This window comes from Xenopus tropicalis, chromosome 4 (assembly GCF_000004195.4).
Source record: "Xenopus tropicalis strain Nigerian chromosome 4, UCB_Xtro_10.0, whole genome shotgun sequence".
Classification (NCBI taxonomy): Eukaryota; Metazoa; Chordata; class Amphibia; order Anura; family Pipidae; genus Xenopus; species Xenopus tropicalis.
In genome coordinates this window covers 14,615,279-14,638,402 of record NC_030680.2, presented here as the reverse complement: position 1 = coordinate 14,638,402, position 23,124 = coordinate 14,615,279, and the positions used below count along the sequence as shown (strand labels likewise).

The window sequence follows — 23,124 nt, the reverse complement described above, 5'->3', positions numbered from 1 at the left end:
AGGGCCTATTTTGACTCCCAGTGTGGACCTAATAAGGGCTATCTGAGCAGTCTTCTGGGGACCGTATCATCTTGTGAATGTGCCCAGTGGTGCTTGCGAAAGGCTACAGTATAAACAACACACAGACTAACATGGCCCATAAACATATATATTGTGGGTAATTGCTGGCTAAGTGGAGTGTACTGAAGGCAAGATTGGCCAATAAGAGCGCGGGGCATTTAACACACCCGGCGTGCTGCAGCAATAAGCCTCTCAGGCACCTTTCGGATTTATTAACATAAGCAATGAACGGAGATAAGTATTTGTGCCGACTTTCTCCAATAAAGCGATCGCTGCTCTTGTATAAAATCTTAATAGCCCTGAGGAGCCCAGTGTGGGTAATATACCCTGCCCGGGCCATATGCGCAATTCATTAGCCGGCCAATGTCTGTTTATAGAGAAACATCTGATCCGTTAGAGCTGAGACACGGAGAGGGGGGCTTCAGCCAATCTATGTATAACCCCTGTAGCACTTGTGCCCTTTCTGATAGCTGCACACAGGGCCACCGGCAGGAAATTTTGGGCCCCGTACAAGTCATTTATATGGGCCCCACCTCTTGTGTGTGCAATATAAACAGCTGATGTTACTCCATAATAAGCAGTTCATGTAAATCGTTAATTAAATATTTAATGAATGTGCTAATAAGTTAGTTCATTGGGGGCAGTGGAATTTACCTCAATAACTGATTGGTGCTCAGTGGAGTTTGCCCCCTGCCTGCCCCAGTCCTGCCCCCGTCCAGCTTCTCTGAATTGTATTTTACTATGCAAGTTTCTTAAGTTTCTAGGCAGGTTACGTTAAGTTTTTCCGTAAGTTTTGTAAATTGCCCAAGTTTTGCAACGTAGCCGGGCCCCCTACAAGGGCAGGACTCACCGGGCCCGGCACACTAGTACCCCCTCTCCCCCCATGGTGGTGGCCCTGGCTCCATGGTCATTGTCTATACATAGCCAGTGTGCACACTATTCACTGGCCTAGTCCAATGGTTCCCAAGCTATGGAGGCTGACCTCCCCCCTTGGGGGGCATGAAACAGTGGTACCCTCCTTAGTTTAAAGGCCATTTATGCTTATTTACCCTCATACTGAAGGCCCTCATACCCTCATCCTGAAGGCCTACCTTGAAGGTTAGGTAGTTGGGGTTGGCATCTGCTTGCCTGTAGTCGAATGGACAATGTTTTCCCATATCTGTCACCTTGTTTTTGGCTAAGGAGGGCCCTGACCGCAAGCTGGACTTCCAGGGGGAGGTTGGGCTTAGTTCAAAAAGTCCGACAACCCCTTGCGTCGTGTCTTCTTCTTGTGCCTTGGATAGTGGGATTCCATGGGTATCCCTTGGCCGGTCGGCTCTTCCCTCTTGCAGAACCATAGCTCCCTCTTTGCTCAGCAGAGATTCCTATCTGTTATTGAAAATCAATAAAGTAGCAGAGGAATGCTAAGTAATGTTTGGCATTAGAATCACCAGTCATTTCCTGGGTAATTAATTCCCGACTAATAGCCGATAGTAAATAATACTCCCAGACAGTGCATTATGGTTGCTGGAAGTGAAATGTCAATATGATGTTTGGAGAAGAGTGGCCCTTGGTGGTATCTAATTAGCCTGGATTTACAGCTTGTCTATACCATGTGGTGCTTCCTTGGAGCACTCTCTCCTTATATCATTAGGGTCTCTTGGTTGTGTGAAGGGCCACTTCAAGGTACTAGGCCCCAAAAAGATCTTATTGGAGGACCCCTGCTGCCCCAAGAAGCTCTGGTAGAACTACTGTCAAGGAGGTGGACCTTAGGCAAAAAAGAAATAGTCTGTGCCTATTGAAGTGGACATGATGCCCAAGTGTGCCACCATGGCCTGGACTGGGTTTCAAGTACCCAGAGGCCCAAACGGCCCCTAGCCCAATAAATAGTGAGTGTCTGTGGCATCTTACAGCCCCCCTGGCATTCCCAGTACCCAGAGGCCCAAACAGCCCCCCCCCCAGCCCAATAAATAGTGAGTGTCTATGGCATCTTACAGCCCCCCTGGCATTCCCAGTACCCAGAGGCCCAAACAGCCCCCCCCCCAGCCCAATAAATAGTGACTGTCTGTGGCATCTTACAGCCCCCCTGGCATTCCCAGTACCCAGAGGCACAAACAGCCCCCCCCCCAGCCCAATAAATAGTGACTGTCTGTGGCACCTAACAGCCCCCCTGGCATTCCCAGTACCCAGAAGCCCAAACAGCCCCCCCAGCCCAATAAATAGTGAGTGTCTGTGGCACCTTACAGCCCCCCTGGCATTCCCAGTACCCAGAGGCACAAACAGCCCCCCCAGCCCAATAAATAGTGACCGTCTGTGGCACCTTACAGCCCCCCTGGCATGCCCAGTACCCAGAGGCCCAAACAGCCCCCCCAGCCCAATAAATAATGACCGTCTGTGGCACCTTACAGCCCCCCTGGCATGCCCAGTACCCAGAGGCACAAACAGCCCCCCCAGCCCAATAAATAGTGAGTGTCTATGGCACCTTACAGCCCCCCTGGCATTCCCAGTACCCAGAGGCCCAAACAGCCCCCCCAGCCCAATAAATAGTGAGTGACTATGGCACCTTACAGCCCCCCTGGCATTCCCAGTACCCAGAGGCCCAAACAGCCCCCCCAGCCCAATAAATAGTGAGTGACTATGGCACCTTACAGCAGCCCCTCTGGCATTTGCCTGAACCCACAGATTGCCGGTCCGGGCCTGGACAGATGGGCAGAAAACCATTATATTTACCTGCATATTTACCTTTAAACCAAGGTATTATGCTTCCATGCCCCCTGATGGCACCCTACTGGCACTGGCACTGGGTGCAAGGAGTGTATAGACAGGCTGGTTTTGCGCTTGCCTTGGGAAATGAGCCCTACCGTACAGATAGGCTTTTTGCCATGAGGTGGGAGGGAGACATGGGTTGGGACAGGCTGTAGAGACCAATGACAGTTCATGATAATAAGTTACTATGGTAACAAAGTATCTATTTTTTTTCCTTTTTTGCTTTAGTCCATTATAAACCCATTTCGATGTTTGTTGCGTTCTGAAGGAAAGGGCAGAGAAACATGTGCAACGGCATCTCCTGGCACATCACCAGGCCGCCCCTCCGGCACGGCGCAGGGGGGCACCATGGCATTTAGTATGTGCCACGGGGAGGGGGCGCCAGCGCAGGGGCTGAGTGGGAGGCTGGGCACCTGCGGGAATGTGCGGCTTTCACTTCAGGGGGAAACATTCTGCTCTCAGCTTTTTTACAATTCACTGGTGCATGCTGGGAGTATAACAGTAGCTGGAGGCTGCGTATAAACCCTGTGGTGCAGCGGAAATTGTATTCTTCCTATTGGAGCCAGATACAAACGCTGGTCACTGCCAAGCACGGCACATTCCATTTTTTTGGCGGGGGGGGGGGGGTCAACACTTGTTTAGCCACGCAGGGGAACGCACAGGGGCCACAGAATCTGTGCTAATTGGGAGGTGTTTTGGGGCCCCAGACCAGGAAACCATATTGGTGACTGAGAGCAATTATTATAACTTGCTCGTTATGTGTGTGCCGCAGCATGGCTGCCCCCACATAAACTAGGCTCTAGGGCCAAACAATTAAATTAAAGTGACAGGCATACACACAGTTGGATTAATGATCACATTATTGAGCAAATGTAGTCCCTGATCCCACGGAAAATCAAATCTGCCCAATTTTAGGCCATATGTCAGTTGGGTAGGCCCATCGGGGTGCCCATACACGGACAGATAAGCTGCTGATTGGTCTGAAGGACTGGAATGGACAGCTGAAATCTGCTCGTGAACCTCTGGTAGCGGAAGCAATTTCAGGATGATACGTGCCCTTTAAGAAAATAGGGGTGTGGCTTAAAAGCAATATGGCTACCATCCAGTAACAGGGTATGTTAATATCTGCACTGCTGGTTGTGGCACTCGGCTTGTTAACATTCAGCTCCCCTGTGAGACTATGGCCCAGGCTGTAAGGCTTGTGGATAAAACTGTCCTCTGCAAACTACAAATCCGCACTAAGCCCACCTCCTACCTGAGGCCCCCGCGAGACTGCCGTGTATCTGCTGCCCCCCCATAAACATTTGTTTTTGCAGACTGGCGCACACCTTCCATTTTAGGCTGCGAGCAGCTGATGCACGGATCCTGTGAGTCACTGTGCGGCACGGAATGCATTTCCCCTTGTTACTAAGCAATGGAACCTGCAGCCTCTCATCCCGCACCCCCTCTTGGCTTCTGCCAGCAGCTCATTCGCTAAATTCTGCTACTTTGTCTGTCCCATAATGCCTGGCTGATTGTCAGCCTCTGGTATATTCATTATCTGAAAATGTTGTTTAAAGTGGCGGTGTACCTTAAAGTTAACTTTTAATATGTTATAGAATGGCCCAATCCTAGCAACTTTGCAGTTGGTCTGCGTAAGGGCTGTCCAGGTTCAAAACTGCTGGCTCAGTTTTCCAAATTAGATTAACGTGGCGGTTAGTCAGTGGCCAACCCCCATCTCTGGTATCACTGGCTCTGCCCCAACATCACCCACCCCACGGAAAGGTGGCTACCCTAATTACCATCACCCCTTTCTTACTCCAGCCAGCGCCGGATTTGTATTGGGGACGCCCCGAGGCCACCCCCATTTGGCACCCCCTATCCCCCCCCGCCGCGCCAATACGCATGCGTGAACCCCCCTTCCCCCGCCCGCCGAGCGTGCATGCGCAAGCGCCAAAGTTGAATCTCCCATACGGGTCAGTGGGGAGAGTTCCCCATTGCTCCGTATGGGAGCAAAATGTTAAAATTTGCCTGCCCCTATGCTTGTGCCGCCCTAGGCCCGGGCCTTTGTGGCCTCGCCACAAATCCGGGCCTGACTCCAGCCATAGGCCTATGTGACTTGGGTTGCCACCTGTCTGGTTTTGACCCGGAGATTCCGGTTTTCGGAAGGGCTCAAAACCTCCTGCCTGCTTTCCCAAATTAAGAAAACCGGGCAGGACTCAGTAACATTGACGCGGCCATCGGCCAATCGCTGATCCCCTCTTCCCTGCCCCCTGTGATGTCACCCCTGCCCGGCTAAGAAAGCCAGCATAGGTGGCAATCCTACACGTGACACCTGATCTACATGTAGTGAGAATGGCTTCTGAATGCCATAATCTCTGTTGAGCCCTACGAGGTCCAGGCCTGATTTATGGCAAGGCTGCAAAGGGCTGGGCCTAGAGTGGCAGGACTTGAGGGGCGGGATAGCGCCCAGCTGCTGCATCTAAATTGGGTCGGAAGCACTGGGCAAGTGTGGGCAACCTGATAGCTTTTAATGCTAGTATTAACGGCATCCTTGGGCTAATGAATGACTGCAGCTGCCACAGTAAGCACACCCCTTATTGTTTTTCCGGGGGGCCCCAAGTGTGGCATTGGCACATATCTATCCAGGGCATATATATCCATGTCTCCTTTGCCCTGTTAAGCCCTGTTAAGCCTTATTATCTCACTGCCTTTGCTAATTAATCCTGTTAAGGGCTCATTGTACTCAGTGGAACTTACCCAAGGAAGCACTAATGTTTTTCAGAATTCCCGTAAATCACCCCCACTAAACGTGCCGGGTTTGTTTTCAGGCGCCGTACGCTTTCTGCCCTCTGCCTGTGCCTTTAAGGTCTCATTGGGTGACATGTACGCAGTAATCTCGCCGTGCCCCCCCGCCTGCATTTCCTGTTTACAGACCCCGACTTCCATTGAAATTAGATGACAAATGAAAAATGTCCCATTATCTGTATGTAATTGGGTTTAATTGTACCTTAATCAGGTCAAGCATATGCTTATAAACTAATTATCCTTGGGCTTGGTGCATGCTTTGTATCCACCCACTGCTACATGTGGGGGCCCCCCTGCTCCCGGCGCAGGCAGTCACTCACCCTGGCAGTTCATTATCTCTATGGCAAAGCCCAGGCATGTCCCCTCTCTGCATCCACCCACAGTGCAACAGTGTCAGGGCCCCGCTGGGCCCCTCTCTAGCCCCATACATTATTCAGAGCCTCACAGCCAATTGTGTGCTAAGTGCTCTTTTTCCCTGCTCTGTTTTTCGTCCCTGGTAATAGAATTAAAGGGGAAGTTCACCACTCGTGCAGTTTTGTATTTGGTTGTATTTACATAGTACACTTTGTTTAAAATGGAAGTTTGTTGCCAGGATTTTATGTTTCCCCGGAGCAGCTCAATAAGTCTCTGGGTAGGGGGGGGGAGTTAGTGATGTGCAGGTTGACAAAACACTAACATGTATACCTGATCCACCTTTTTCCTAATCCTCTTTCTGCCTACCCCGACCCATCATGCTGTCATTATTTATATACCTGCACCCAGTTCTGGACTGGGATTCAAAATAGGCCCAGGCATTTCCAGTACATAGAGGCCCAAACAGCCCCCCAGCAGCCCAATAAATAGTGACTGTCTGTGGCACCTTACAGCCCCCCTGGCATTCCCAGTACCCAGAGGCCCAAACAGCCCCCCAGCAGCCCAATAAATAGTGAGTGTCTGTGGCACCTTACAGCCCCCCTGGCATTCCCAGTACCCAGAGGCACAAACAGCCCCCCCAGCCCAATAAATAGTGAGTGTCTGTGGCACCTTCCACCCCCCTGGCATTCCCAGTACCCAGAGGCACAAACAGCCCCCCCAGCCCAATAAATAGTGACTGTCTGTGGCACCTTACAGTCCCCCTGGCATTCCCAGTACCCAGAGGCACAAACAGCCCCCCCAGCCCAATAAATAGTGACTGTCTATGGCACCTTACAGTCCCCCTGGCATTCCCAGTACCCAGAGGTACAAACAGCCCCCCCCCAGCCCAATAAATAGTGACTGTCTGTGGCACCTTACAGCCCCCCTGGCATTCCCAGTACCCAGAGGCACAAACAGCCCCCCCAGCCCAATAAATAGTGAGTGTCTGTGGCACCTTACAGTCCCCCTGGCATTCCCAGTACCCAGAGGTACAAACAGCCCCCCCAGCCCAATAAATAGTGACTGTCTGTGGCACCTTACAGTCCCCCTGGCATTCCCAGTACCCAGAGGCACAAACAGCCCCCCCCCCCAGCCCAATAAATAGTGACTGAGGGGAGTGTGAGGTACAGCGGGGGACACTGAGGGGAGTGTGAGGTACAGCAGGGGACACTGAGGGGACTGGGGGGTACAGCAGGGGACACTGAGGGGACTGGGAGGTACAGCAGGGGACACTGAGGGGAGTGTGAGGTACAGCAGGGGACACTGAGGGGACTGGGGGGTACAGCAGGGGACACTGAGGGGACTGGGAGGTACAGCAGGGGACACTGAGGGGAGTGTGAGGTACAGCAGGGGACACTGAGGGGACTGGGGGGTACAGCAGGGGACACTGAGGGGACTGGGAGGTACAGCAGGGGACACTGAGGGGACTGGGAGGTACAGCAGGGGACACTGAGGGGAGTGTGAGGTACAGCAGGGGACACTGAGGGGACTGGGAGGTACAGCAGGGGACACTGAGGGGAGTGTGAGGTACAGCAGGGGACACTGAGGGGACTGGGAGGTACAGCAGGGGACACTGAGGGGAGGGGGGTACAGCAGGGGACACTGAGGGGAGGGGGGTACAGCAGGGGACACTGAGGGGAGGGGGGTACAGCAGGGGACACTGAGGGGAGGGGGTACAGCAGGGGACACTGAGGGGAGGGGGGTACAGCAGGGGACACTGAGGGGAGTGTGAGGTACAGCAGGGGACACTGAGGGGAGTGGGAGGTACAGCAGGGGACACTGAGGGGAGGGGGGTACAGCAGGGGACACTGAGGGGAGGGGGGTACAGCAGGGGACACTGAGGGGAGGGGGGTACAGCAGGCGACACTGAGGGGAGGGGGGTACAGCAGGGGACAGTGAGCTCTGAGCAGTCAGCTACCAAGTGACTACTAAAACCACAAATCTCTGCTTTAAGTGTAATATTGTGCCATATCAGTGTGTATCCTATAGGCTCTCCCTGTCCCCCATTCACCCATTGTTATCTGGGCAACTCGCCTGCCATGTGACCCATCCCTCACCTCAGAACGCCGTGTATTTGCCGTGTATATAAAGCCTCCTTCCTTGTACTCTATTAAATGAACTTCTATCACTTAAAATGTCCCTCGGGGCCCTTTCCCAGCTCCGGCGAGCACGGGGAGTGCATATTCAGTCAGTACGGGGATCCTATTTATAAGCTCTTAGCGCTGCAACTCCCGCGTTGCATATAAAGTAGACTTTACGTTGCCCTTGGCTTGCAGCTCTCACATTGGTTTGGGTTTTTCGTTCTATTAATGAAAATCAATGTATTTAGGTTATTGCCAGCAAACTGTAGCCTGAGATATATATACTGTGTATTTCCCTATGGCTCATAGGGCTGCTCTGCTCATTCCCATGGCTGCCTAAGCTTCTGGCCACCCTGTCCCCTTTTAGCTTGGTTTGGGCACCGAGGGGCGGGGCAAGTCAGGCAGATCCAGTTCTTCCAGGAAAAGGGCCGTATTCACATATCCATAGGGTTGATGTTCAACAGGATTTTCCAGCCACTCCACTGATATCTGGATGAGCTACAGGGATATATCAGCCTGAGAGGCTGGTGGTTTGGCCCCATACATGGGCTAGTAAGCTTCTGATCTTGTCAAGGGCTGATTCACCTTTAACTAAACCTTTAGAATGCCCCATTCCTAGCAACTTTGCATTGGTTTCCATTATTTATTTTTTACAGTTTCAATAATCTGCCTTCCTCTTCTGACCATTTCTAACTTTCAAATAGGGGTCACTGACCCCAGCAACTAAAAACTATTGCTCTGTGAGGCTGTTGTTATTGTTTCTTTCGCTACTTTTTATTACTTGTCTTTCTATGCAGGCCCTCTTCTATTCATATTCCCATCTCTTGTTTAAATCCCTGCCTGGTTGCTAGGGTAAATTGCAACTAGCAACCAGATAGTTGCTGAAATACCCCTGAATGTGCACCATCTAGTTGGCACAGGCACATACAAATGAAATCCTCTAGTTGATGCTTGGCCAGGGGCAGGGTAAGGAGATATCTACTCTAATGGGGGGGGGGGGGGTGCGTTAGTTTAGCTTAGTGCCTATGTATCATCGCTGGGCGGTTGCTTTGATGTCTAGTGTAGGACAGTCTAGGAATGTGCCGTAGGGACAGCATGGCTTTAGTCTACAACTGAGCCTTTTAAAGGAAAACTATACCCCCAAACAATGTAGATCTCTACTACTTGTTTAGTAGTATGTGCCACTGGGTGACCCTAAATAGAAAATTGCCATTTTAAATACTAAGTGCCGCCCCCTGGGATCATAGGATTCACATTACACACACACAAGCCAAGGCACACATACATGCTAGGCCCCATCAGCCAATGAATGGACAGAATTCTGCCTTTTTTACCCCCACACTACTTCCTGTTACAGTAAGATCTGCATTACTTCCTGTCAGCTGATCTCTGAGGGAACACACAGCCCATCACAAAATGGCAGCTCAATGGAAAAGATGTAAGGGCAATATTTACTGATATATATATTCCAGTTTTGCAAGATTCTTTCATAGATCACTTAACATAATATAAACTATCTGTTGGTTTTCATTCTGGGGGTATAGTTTTCCATTAAACACAGCTTGCCCTTTACTTCCATCCCTATATCCATGGACTCTGAGACCAGCATCTCATACCAGAGCAGACAGACGCCGGTAATTGTGCATCACTGTGGGGGAAACAAAAAGCAGAAAGTGCAACAAAACCCCAACAAAGGGCTGCAGGGGTCCCCGGGGCATCAGACTAATGGAAGGCGGCTGAGTGTTCTTCAGTCTATCTGGGAGTCCTGGGCAGGGGAATATTGTGTTTGATGTTGGCAATAACAATGTGGGAATAACAGGAGAAGGCGGAGGAGCTGCACTTACTGCCCAGCTGTAGGTCTCTGGCAGCGACAATAAGCTGGAGGTTTGAGTTGGGATTAACATTAGTCCAAGATATGCAGAAAATCCCACAACCAATTCCTTTGTATACTGGGTACAGAACCAGTAGCATAGACCGTACCAACTGCCTCCCATTGGCATGATGTCCAGCTTCACTTGTATTATGAACCCTCATATGGCAGATTTAATGGGCCCTTAAAGGACATGTAAACCCCACTCACAAAAATCTGTAAATACCCACCACTCCAGTTGTTCAAAGGTTAATAATAAGGCTGCACCACCCTCTTAATTCCTTATCCTCCACTAACCCACTCGGACCCCTCCCTCAGGAATTGGCTTTGGCTGTTGGCTAGTGGGCATGCTCAGTTCTTCCCAGCTCAGATTACTAAACACACCCTCCAGTCTAGCAGCCAATGAAGAGATGGCATTGCTGGATCCCATAAAAACTCTGCAATAGATCTATTTTTTTCTGCCTCTCCTCAGCTTAACCATTACAGTACTCAGTCCAAGCAGGACTTTGATTAAAAGTAAGTTCTGCCTGTGTAAGCTTGCATTCTGAATTGCATGAACTTTACAGCACACATTTGCTGTTTGCAGTAAATGTCATTGATTAAGTGTCAGAGGGAATATGGCCGCCAAGTGACAGCTACTGTTTGTTTTTGGAAAATGTGATGGCGCTGGCAGCCAGAGGGGAGTTGTTCAGTACAAATGATGCCATTTGGGAAGGGGAGATGTGCCCAATGTATATACATTGTGGGCTTTACATGTACTTTTAAACAATTGGCATGTGTAATGTTTCTCTGTTGCCCTATTTCAGCTAGTGGAGAATGCCTAATAGTTCTTGTCATTGCCAAGAAGCTGCCATGATGTTTGGCTCCTATTCAGTGATTGTGACATGCTGTTGCCACCAGAAGGCGCTCTTGTGCCATCAAAGTGTTTCCTTTTCCTATAGAAAATTGATGCACAGTAGGGAAGAGTTGCTGTGCTGGCCATGTCCTGATGAAGAGAATAGGAACAGGCCACAGACAGCTAAGCGGCTTAGGGCCAAGGAATTGCCATGGAGGGTAACAACCAATAGCGAAGTCCCCAGTGATCCCAAAATAATCTGCAGTTGGTCTTCAGGTTTTGTTTTTGTTATTTTTTGCCTGAAATATAAAACCCTGGGATGGGGGGGGGGGGGTCAGTTTACGTTCCCTTATGGTGAAGGGATGATACGGTTTGTATCTGGCACGTTGGCCATAATTACAGTGCATTTCCTCTCCGCTCCCTGCCCGGCGTGTGGATAAATAATTCATTAGAGTGAATAATTCATATGAGACAATAGCCGCTGCCCTATTACTATGCTGTTCTGACGTGCTCCCAGGGGCCGGAGTTATGTACGTCCCCACTGCCCTATATACCAGAATATATAGCGCCAGCTTTGGGCCGCACCTTCCTTACTCTGCTTCTCAATTCTGCCCATAGAAACCATCAACTGACCAGGTGATCTAAAGGAGAACTAAATCTCCAAAAAGAAGTAGGTTACAAGGCTGCACATTGTCTTTTGGGTTTCTGTACCAGCCTAAGGCCACCACAGCCCTTTAGCACTGAAGATCTGTGCCTCTCAAGATGCCTTGGTTGCTTAGCAACTCAGAGCACACTGAGCATGTGCAGTGCCACTGACACACAAAACAAGATCCAAACATGAAGTAGCTGAGGAAGTTGTAAGGAGAAAGAAAGAGGGCTGATCTGATGCTCATCTGGTCAGGGAAACATTAGAAACCTCAGATAACTTTCTTATCTCTTTCCTAACCAAAAGAACATCAGATCAGCCCTCTTTCTTTCCCCTGGCAACTTCCTTGGCTACTTCATGTTCAGAAAGTGACCAGCAGGTGGCGCTGTTGTAACAAACTGCATTCATATTAACAGCAATTTATCCCTTAATATCTTGGAATTAAAAAAAATAATGAATGTAAATTGCAATAGCAATTACAATAGCACTCTTGTCAATTTTACGTCAACTTATTTTAAAGGTTTACTTATCCTTTAATATGTACACTGGCGCCTCACAAACATTTCTAAAGCCCCAATCAGTATATAAAGGATTTCATGCACACAGATAGCTTTCATTAGAGGGGGATACGAGGCGGCTGGGGGGTGAATGTGGAGCTCGCAGGGTCTGTGCTATAAAGTCGCTGCTTTAATGCGCTTCTTTGTCCACGCGCACAGTATATAGTCGCGCATTAGTCTCAGGTCAGCGGCCACAGGAATTCTCTGTCGATGGGAAGAACGTATTCAGCGCGCTCGGGCTGGAGCGTCAGTGTTTACATTCAAATCCTTCATTTTAGGGCAGCACAGGGAGGGCGGATACTCTGGGCCATAAGATCCTTTGTAAGAGTATAATTATATATTATTGTTATTATGGTATTTTAGGGTAAAATGAGGGATGCTCAAGCCATAGCCCTCCATCAGCAGCTAAGAGCCAATCAGTGTTGCCTCAGGTAGGAGGCAGTTAGAGTGACTGTCAGGTGGTCCTGCATTGCACTGGGCCCCCCACCATTCCCCATGCCCCTCGGTGGAGACGGCCTGGCATTGTTGGGCAGGGTTCCGTAGCCTAAGGCCTGTGTGAGATTCTCTTGTACCTGCAGCAGCGTAAAAATCAATGTAATAATAAAGCGATTCCGGCCCAATAAGAACGTACTCGGCTCCACGGACCAACCATACATTGTCAGGCCCGTGACTAGTCCCCTGTACCCCTGTGACTCCCAGCAACCTCTCATTCTGCTGCCTGAATACACTAAACCCCTATTGAAAGCAGCAGCCGTCTGTCCCCTTCTGCACTGCTGGTTCTACCAGGGTCGGGGGGGTGCAGGGGCCCCCACACCCCCCACCACTAGCTTGACCCCCTCCCCTGAGCGCACATAAATGAAACCTTCCTTCAGTGCATTGTGGGAGGGAGACTGGCAGGAACCCCAGCAGGGATGGGGTCTGGGTCCAACCCTGGCCTTGCATGCTTCTCCACTAGGGTTGTGGGCACTAGGGGGGTGGGCAGTGATGTCATGGGTTTGGGGAAGAGGTGGGGCCATGACATCACAGGGGTGGGGAAGAGGTGGGGCCATGACATGACAGGGGTGGGGAAGAGGTGGGGCCATGACATCACATGGGTGGAGAAGAGGTGGGGCCATGACATCACAGGGGTGGGGAAGAGGTGGGGCCATGACATCACAGGGGTGGAGAAGAGGTGGGGCCATGACATCCCTGGGCAGGGCTAATCGCCGATTGCAGTGTCAATCTCAGTGAGTCCCATCCGGTTTTCTTAATTTGTAAAACCAGGCAGGAGGTTTTGACATCCCTTCTGAAAACCATATTCTCTGCAGGTCTGTCAGTCAGCCGGCTTCTGCTACATGGTTTCATTAACAAGAGCCACCCAAGAGAAGGGGTAGAAAGGGACAGGCCGAGTCCTGTCGCCAGTAGCAATGACACTTACAAACATCTTTAAAAACAATGAAAATGTGTAATTTTGGGGTTTGCATCCCATATGACACTGCCGGAAAGAAAGAGAGGGGCCTGACCAGTATAATGCATCGGCGGGGTAATTATGGGCTGTCCGTGCTGCTCATTTATTGATTAAATGAAATGTATTTCAGTAGCCCATTGCGCCAGTGCAGGCCGTAATTACTTGCTGAATATGAGTATGTACCAATGGCAGTAGAGTAGTCTCCGGATGGGGCTGATTAGATGCTTATCCGAGCGCTAATTAGTCTCCGTCCCCCCCACAGTCTGATCATTCGTCAGTAAAGGCTACGGTTTTTAATAGGAAGGGTCAGTTAGTGGGGGCCCCGAGGGGTGACCTCGCCATTTTGCCTCTCTCGCCTCATTTCACCGCTTCCATTGTTTGGCAGATAAAGTGGAATCAATGATCCTTCCCCAGCGCTAAGCGCGGATTTCATATTCTCCGTGCCGCCTGTCGTCTGCTGCCAAATGTCATCTTAAGCATCATTGGCTTTTATGTGTGGCCCCTGATCAGAGGCCCCCCTGGCTCTTTAAAGGAAACTAACAAGGAAATACAGTGTAACGTTGTGGCTATTGCAGGCTCATTTTGGCTAGTGATACGTGGGTGGGCCCAAAACCCGCAGGATCGCGGCAGGTTGGCCCTTTATGCAGGTGGCAATCGGGCTGGTTGGGGGTCTATTTATTGATACTGGCCAGTCGGGTCACGGGGCACTTTATAAAGGTGGCAGTTGGGCTGGTTGGGGGGTCTATTTGTGGTTACTGGCCAGTCGGTCACGGGGCACTTTATAAAGGTGGCAGTCGGGCAGGTTGGGGGTTTATTTGTTGTTACTGGCCAGTCGAGTCACGGGGCACTTTATAATGGTGGCAATTGGGCTGGTTGGGGGGTCTATTTGTTGTTACTGGCCAGTCGGGTCACGGGGCACTTTATAAAGGTGGCAGTCGGGCTGGTTGGGGGTCTATTTGTTGTTACTGGCCAGTCGGGTCACGGGGCACTTTATAAAGGTGGCAGTCGGGCAGGTTGGGGGTTTATTTGTTGTTACTGGCCAGTCGAGTCACGGGGTACTTTATAATGGTGGCAATTGGGCTGGTTGGGGGGTCTATTTGTTGTTACTGGCCAGTCGGGTCACGGGGCACTTTATAAAGGTGGCAGTCGGGCTGGTTGGGGGTCTATTTGTTGTTACTGGCCAGTCGGGTCACGGGGCACTTTATAAAGGTGGCAGTCGGGCAGGTTGGGGGTTTATTTGTTGTTACTGGCCAGTCGAGTCACGGGGCACTTTATAATGGTGGCAATTGGGCTGGTTGGGGGGTCTATTTGTTGTTACTGGCCAGTCGGGTCACGGGGCACTTTATAAAGGTGGCAATTGGGCTGGTTGGGGGGTCTATTTGTTGTTACTGGCCAGTCGGGTCACGGGGCACTTTATAATGGTGGCAGTCGGGCTGGTTGGGGGTCTATTTGTTGTTACTGGCCAGTAGTGATGTACAGGTCACATAAAACTATAACCCACCATTGACCCTAACCCACCCCTAGGGAACCCCCCAAGCAAACTGAACCCACTAGTGACATCACAGAAAGGTAGAGACCGCCGCTGATGTCATCAACAGGGAGGGCTCACCAAAAGGTAACGTTATAGAACATTCTTACCCAAACTCCCCCAACCCACGGGTATATCAGAGGGTCCTGCCGGTATATTAGGTTGCCACCTCTTGGAATAATTTTTTCAAGCTGGTGGGGGTCGGGCACCAAAGGGGGAGGGGTATTGATGTAAAAGGGGCAGGGTAGTGTTGTATGGGGCGGAGCTATGATTCGTGGATGGCAGAAATCAGGTTATAGCACCTATGTGCCCAGCATTGGCGCCCAGTGTACAGATGTAATGAGCAGTGCAGCCAGATGGCAGCTCCCAGAGCTACTGGCGCCTTTGTGATTCAGAAATCCAGGAGCGGGTCATTCTGGGATAATGATAGGAGTCGCTAACGAGTACCCCCCTGTCAGTGAGCCCCGCTCGGCGCCTCAGCTCCTGCACTTAATCACTTTGCTCGTTATGGAATTAGGGCACGGATCGATGAGTAATGTGCCAGGAACTGGGTTACCCAACCGCATGGAAATGACGGGAATAAAGATTATTCCTTGGAGTGGGTTTGTTTCTTATTCCTTTAGCTATCCCTTTGCTTTATAGGTAGGTTTCACCTGTGGTTATAGGTTTTTATCCTCTGTGCCCCCCCCATGATGAATGGTCTGATTGACAACTGATGTAGCCACCTGGCGAAAGCCTACATAGGTTTGGCCAACTTGGGCTTGTTGGTATTCATGAGCAGATCTTGGTCTAGGGCCACCTATGTGCTGGGCCATACTGGGCTAATCTGATGGTTTGGCCTTCAAGCCAGTGAAAGAGTCGATGCCCTGTAGCCATACAAAGGAGTAATTAGCCTTAGATGTGGCTACGTACCTGTATTAAGGTGTCATGGCCCCATGTCTCTGTGTATAGTAAGGGATTATGGATATTTCCGTACTGTTCTATACAGAGTAATGTTGATAAGACGACCGCTTCTTCCATTATCCAACTTCCGTGCGTTAGCAGCATTGTATATCTGCCACCATTGCTAATGATCTTGTAGTATTGTGTAATCTGCTCTGCAACTTGTCTGCCAGGCCACACTTAATTAGCCACGATGCGCTCTGCCGCTTCTCGTGTGAGAGATTTGGGATATTGTACGAGCAATTTCCTTATGCTGTGCAACAATGAGCTCTAGAAAATGGAAGAAGTCAGGGGTACGGGGGGAGCATCCATAAGAGAGGCTGGATTGGGGGGGTATTAGCCATTAATATAGAGATAAACCAATGCAGTAGGGTAATGAGGGCCTGAATTAAAGGTTTGAGGCCTTTGGATTGATCAACCAGGGGCACCAGGAGAAAATCTGATAGGCCCTGGTACTATTGGAAGGCGGGACCTGTTCCTGTGGGGCAGGTGGTTGGATCTTTACTTGGCTTGTCTTCCAGTGAGCCCCATGTTTACCATTGTGTGATTCCATCTACCTGTGCCGCTATGGCTAGAAGAATACGGCAACACAACATGAGTTGATGTTGCCCTCCGAGATGTGAGTCTTAGCAAGACTAGGGGGGTCTGTACTGTCAGGGTGATTGTCTTCTACAGCTCACTTTTACTCACCCCCTGTGTGTTTATTGTGCCTGGCAAGTTGCTCATACACAGGCTGACAGAAGCCATAGACTCAGCCCCAGGCATCTGAAGGCTTGCCCAACTTGTGTGTGCCCTGATCAATGGCCAAGTTGATTCAGTTCTCTGCAATTTGTTGCCCATGTGGCTCCTGGGGAGGTATTGAGGCCCCAATAGCCATGTATAGTGATGGACACTTTGTTTATGGAAATATAAAATGGACTATTCATACATGGGCAGGTGTGGGGGGCTTTTAGTTACACCATGATCCAAATCCAAATATCACTCAGGCCAGTGCCAGGCCCAGCATAGGGGCACCCAAGGTACGCCCCGCACCTGGCGATGGTGATTAGTTGGTACCCTGGCAGCCTCAGTTCAGTGGAACTAGGGGTAAGCAGAGGCAGTATGTGCCTAGCATGGGGATGCTTTGAGGTGCCCTAGTCACGTGCCTCTTCTGCCCCCTCTAGTTCCATTCTTCCATCCGTCCTAAGGATACCTCCTCATCTCTTCTGTACAACTGAAATAAGGTCCATCCATCCTGGTTTATGGGGATAGAACCCCTCATCATGATTGTGGATGGATTGCAGCCCCCCCCCCCTTCTGCTTGCATATCCCTGCATGGGCCTTAAAGGGTCATCTTCCTCCCAATCCCACAATTCCCTGCTGCATTTGTGATGTCAATAAGGAAAGGAACATCCCAGTGCAATGCATCGTGGGTTATGTAGTTCCTGCATGCTGTCCGTAAGCTGTGGAGAAGTTGTTACAATTTGTAACATCAGTGTTTTAGTCCCTCCTCCCCTGCCAGGATTTCAAATGATGCAGAAAGAGAAGAACTGTTTTGCAGCTGGATTTCTGCCTATAAAATGGTATTTATTCCTACTTTTTGAAGGAACAGATTACAGGGACTGGTATATTTTCTCTGGACCCATAGTAAGTTTAGATCCAGCCATGCACCTTCCTATAACACTACTGTGTATCCTTATTAATGGGGCCACTGTGACCCACTCTGATCCATTTATGCCCCCCACAACCCGTAGCTTAGGAATCCCCGCTATAAAAGAGCAAGTCAGATCAGTTCCCGATTTCCCTGATTTTTTTGCCCAAATCACGCGTTTTTCTGTAAGTGGTAATTAATTTCCAATAGAAAAAGCAAACAAGCTTCTGATTAAATGGTTCCCTGCGCCGAGTGTCAAACTCCATAATTCCACATAACAATGCGGGCAGATGGCCCACCGCACAAGCCATCCATCAGCCCTTTATAGCCGCGAGCTGGCGTCTGATTAATAGCCTGTTGCCGTGTTGTGTAATGGCAGTCTTGCCGAAATTACAAGCAAGTGTTCGATTGGGCCCTTTCATTACTGATCACGAGGAGACGTCGGACAATTTCACATAGTAAATCACTTATATAAATCACTCTGAATATTATTGATCCCCTTCAGTTCTTAATCACTGACCCCCCCCTTCTTACTAGCCAGGATTATATATATATCCCAGGGACAAGGGAAGGGCAAGCAAAGTGTAAGGGGCATGTAAGTTACTGGGATGTACAAATAAATCATATCCATTCATTAAAGGGGATATAAATCCTAAAATATCACTTTACTCAGCTGCTGAAAAGATCTGGTTTATATAGAACTATTTAAAGGAAAGGTAACTCACCTTCAGGGCCATAACTAGGGGTAGGCAGAAGAGGGGTGCAACAGTTGGGGGGGGGGGGCGATAGGAACGTACCTCTTTTATTGCCTGCCCCTTATCCAGGACCTTGTCCCACCACCGCCCACTGATCATTTAGCTTCCCCGGCCGGTTAGTGAGCACCCTATCCAACCCGGCCGGCTTTGCCCAGCACTGATCACTTGTATTTTTTGGGAGTCACCCTGATTTTACCCCCAACCTCACCTGGTCAGCTGAAGAAACAGGTCTGTCACCTGCTGTCACCCCAAGTAGGGGCAGAACTATTGGTGGCGCAGGGCGCTCTGGACAATTGAGCTGATGAGAAGTAGTCGAGGACGTTGTGGAGCAAGTTGTCAGGAGAAAGAAAGAGGGCTGATCTGATGTTCTTCTGGTTAGGGAAGATGTGAGAAAAGTTATCTGAGGTTTCTAATGTTTTTTGGAAGGACAGAAGGAGTACAGAATAATTTAAAAAAAAGCTTGTTGGGCCTTGCCCTGATTACCGTGGCCCCTAGGCACCCACGCCTGCCTGTTGTGGGAGCGGAAGGAGCCTAGAAGGTAGGCCTGTGAAAAATGTCTCCTAGGGGCCACCTCTTTTGATAATTTAGGAGTGGCCAGGGCAGATCAGGGGTATGGGACCCCATTTTACTTGCTGGCAAGGACAGCCACCACCCTGGGGGCCCATGTGACCAGTGGGTTAAGAGCTGGGGCCCCCTGATAACTTACTAGTTTATTATTTATCATAATAATGAGGTCATCCCAAAATGTCTCCAACTCTCTTCTCCTCAAACCCATCGCTCAGAGGCTTCCTGGGTATCACAGGATCTTGTTTTGTTTTCCTGCAGGTCAACAACGAGAATGTGGTGAAAGTTGGCCATCGGCAGGTAGTGAACATGATCCGGCAAGGGGGCAACCACCTCGTCCTCAAGGTTGTGACGGTGACCAGGAATCTGGATCCGGATGATACGGCGAGGAAGAAAGGTATGGCCCTTCTACCATATGTTTATATTGATATTTATATACTGGTGGAACAGCCCTTACTGAAGAGGATCATGGACATGGTAGGGTGAAACTGGGACTGCTCTAAGAAGAGACATGGCTAGGGGTGAACCATATAAAACCCCCTGTGCAAACAATAACAGCAAATTGCTTGACTTGCCAGTGGTATTGTCCATAGACACCAAAGCAACTGATTGGCAGTGGTCATAAGCTTTGTCTTCTATGGAGAGCTCATCAACCAGAGCAAACAATATGGCAACTTCCACTTATGAGTCTTTAGTTACTTTGACTATGAGATCTGCATGGAGGAGGAATCCTTTCAGTATAGGCCAATATAATAACACACTGTAGCTTTCCATGTGTCTGTTGAAGGACAAGGAAAGGCTAACCCACCCATCCACAAAGCCAGAGTATGTTTTATTGCTTTTAAATCCAGCATGGCTGAGCCCCCCCATTGCAATAGCACTTTTATCCAAGGCAAATCCGGCTGGACCAGAGATACTGCGAGTCCTGTCATCAGCGGCAGACAGAACACTCTCTCCGACAGGCACTCTCTCCCATTGAGATGTGATGTCCCGGCCCTTGGGATCACATGCAATAAAGGGAAAAGCGCTTATCTGAAAATGGAACATGGCAGTTACAAAGTGCGGCGAGTGTGATCCCATTGGCTGGCACATCTCCTTGGTGCTTTACTGGGGTCAGCATGGAGGCGCAACACATTCAGTGCAGTTATGAGAGCACATGCAGCACAGAATCATGTGTCTAGACAGTTTGTGTGTTTGTCAATAGACCCTAGTTTTAGTCAATGGCCATAGGGGAAGAGGAAGAAGTGCTCAGCTAAACTGGTGCTACCAGCCCACCATGGCTTGGGATTCTTGAGAAGTGTAGGCTGCATTTATGTTGGTGCACCATGCCTTTATATTGTTCTACATAAGAAAGTATATGGGTCTTGTGCCTAGGGGTGGGAAAGTATATGGGTCTTAAAGTCCTGGACTACCTTATATTGTTCCAAGGAAGGAACTCTCTTGAACTTGTCCTACTTGAACTTGTCCTAATCTATTTTATACTGTTCATGAGAAAAGGATGATGGGATTTGTCTTGTCCTGCTCTAGATACACCTAAAAAGTCTCCTAGATACACTTGGAAGACCAGCCTGAAGGTCTATCAGGGTGAAAAGTAGATATTGTCCAGGTCACAGCAGAACAACTGATCAATATTTCCTTATATCTGTAGCCTATTGATGAACTAACGGGGGTCCTGACTGAACAGTGAACCTCCAAGGGGGCTTGAAGTGAAAAAGCGCAGTTGGTTCTCTTCAGTCTTGTTTTCCATTAGGTTGAAGAAAGTCCATTTGTTAGAAATGTAGGATGTGATGATAATGATCTGCATGCAGTGGGCCCATCAATGCCCGCCATCTTTATACAGCCGTTTTGACACCTGTCTGTATATCCTTCTATTTAATACAAAGCCCCACCACCGCCAAAGCGGGCCCCGACTACCGCGCTCTCGTTGAGATCTAAATCAATGACCTCAGAGCTTGAAGAACTTGGTAAGAGTGTGAGTTGTGGTGCATGTGGAGTGAGTGTGAGGGGTGGGCTGGGAATGTCTTCATCCTCCATGCGCCGGCGCTCCGACACCCATGTTGCATGTCCTGCATGTTTTATTTCCCCATAACCACCTTGCCATCCATGTTCCGTGTGCTGCAGTGACCTGCGAGCCGAGCGTGTGTTGTGTTTCTAAAACTGTGCGGTGCTTTGCATTGTATCTAATATTTCTCTCTTATCTTGAATTCCTTGGCCCTCTCAGCAGTGGATATAGGTAAGATGTCGCTGGTTAGGGTTGTATCCCCATAGAATAAAGTGTCAGACCCTTAGATGTTTTGTGCACTTCTCATACCCCTAAGACTAGTAGGAAGCCAATGAGGACAGACAGAAGCCAGCTTAACATATAACAAAAAGTTGTGTATCTGTTAAACACAATATGTATTTGCTTTAATAAACGCAGAAAGGAAGTTTGGCAGCAGTTTGGTCATGCTTTATGGCTGGGACTTTAATCATCTGTCCATCGCCTGAGCATTTAGTAACTACGCTGGCAAATTGTTGCTTGAAATCGCTTTTCACTTGTTCAAGCAACAACTGTCTGGTCGTCTTTCATTTCGGATAAGAGTAGATGGGCAGATGCTATAGATGTTGCCTTGTATTAATACAGTCACTACTGGCAATAACTTAAGACAACATAGGACTGATATAAAGTAACTACCGTAGATAGGGGTAGAATTGCAGTTATCCCCCTGACCTGAAGATGGCAGGATTTATTCACATAGTAGTTAAAATACACTGTATTAATGCTACTCAGGTGGTTTGTTGCTAAGACTTCACTTCCATACTGTTCCTGTGGGCCAATAACCTGAACCAATGGGACAATAGACAGCCAGCCATATCATGTATGATATCTGTCCATTTGGCTCAGTCAGATACTGTATAGGATTGGTCTATGCATGGCCACCTAACACAATTTCTAGAACTGGGTTGTCAGGGTTGGTCTCTATAAGTTGAAGAAAGTCAACTCCCTTCATCTTCCAGCCCTATCTACTGTTCCGCAAGCGATGGAGCGCCACAGAGTGTGTATTCCCTGCCTACGTAAACCACCACCACCATTGTTCTAACTCATTTATACCCTTCTTTGGTCCTCGTGTTTTTTTTATTTAATGCTTTAAGAAATGATTGCCATTTGCCAGGAGATTAGATGTATGAAATGTGCCTTGTGTTCTCCACCCATATGCTCTGACCAATAGACTTTTGTTTTTCCCATTGATGATTTGACAATTGATCCCATTTCTATTTCCAAGCCTCTGTACGGAGAAGGAAGGGTAAGGGTGCACATTGCACTTTCTGTGAACTATTTTGTTCTGTCTTCACAAATAACAATGTGTGTTTTGGTTCCGAGGGTTGCCCGTCCCACCACGTAACAGTGACTCCCCCCCACCCTGTAGTTTGCCTGTGTTTGCACTGTATTTTACTGGTGGATCCGTGCTCTGCTGTCAAGTAACTGGTAGATTCCGTTCTGTGTCTTTGTATTTTGTGACGTGTCTGTGTGTGTTGATGACTACACTAAGACTAAGAGACAAAGTCTTGGAGTTCTATGAAAGTAGATCAAAGATGGTTATCCATATTCTTCTTGTGTTATTTGCTTTCCTGCCCTGAAAGAATGGTGACTACTTATGTATTTCCAGCTCAGCGGATGGACAACACGGTCTTGGTGTATGGATTTAATCAATGTGTTGAGTTCCTCTGCCCCCTGGTGTTGATAGAGTAGTAAACACCATCTATGTGTCCCCAGCAATACGAAATAGACCATTTCTTCATGATATTTTTCTATAGGGATGGTCTATAGACCAAGGGGTTTTGGGTTATGCAATCCAGTTAGTTGGTTATATGCCTGTGGCCTGAGAGCCATTCCGGCTGCACAACAGTCTCAGTAACAGCCTTAAAGATGGTTGCCGTGCAGATACCATTTCCATAAAGCAGAGATTTGAATGAATTGGTCTTCCTTTTCTGTCAGGTCTAGAGATCATTCAGTAGTTACTTAAGTCAGTCCTCATAGGGTTTAAGAACTGCAGTGCACAGTAGCCGTGCCGACCAGCAGATGCCTGGAGATGGAAGTCGTGTAGACTGGAGCATCAAGGGTTGTCTGTCCCTTTCTTGCATTAGGGTGTAGAGTGTCTTTAGCAAAAATATAGTGGCATGGGCCCCATTAATACTGGTAAAAACCATTTATGAAGGTACTGTGTGCCATACCCTAGTGTCAGATTAGTATTTTATGGCCTAATAGTTTGCTGACAAGGATGTTGTCACTTTCTAGCTAACTCT

At 49.0% G+C, this 23,124-nt stretch overlaps 1 protein-coding gene across 9 annotated transcripts in view; it reads left to right on the top strand.

Annotated features, from left to right (window-relative positions):
• The window catches only part of shank2 (SH3 and multiple ankyrin repeat domains 2), a 310,238-nt gene that overhangs the window by 265,066 nt on the left and 22,048 nt on the right, over positions 1-23,124 (top strand). For 5 of the 9 annotated variants that reach the window (XM_031899733.1, XM_031899731.1, XM_031899732.1 and 2 more), the window contains 4 exon segments: positions 19,102-19,237; positions 20,724-20,804; positions 21,062-21,073; positions 22,104-22,124. In XM_031899733.1, the coding sequence (XP_031755593.1) occupies positions 19,102-19,237; positions 20,724-20,804; positions 21,062-21,073; positions 22,104-22,124 (250 nt within the window). 9 annotated transcript variants of the gene reach the window in all.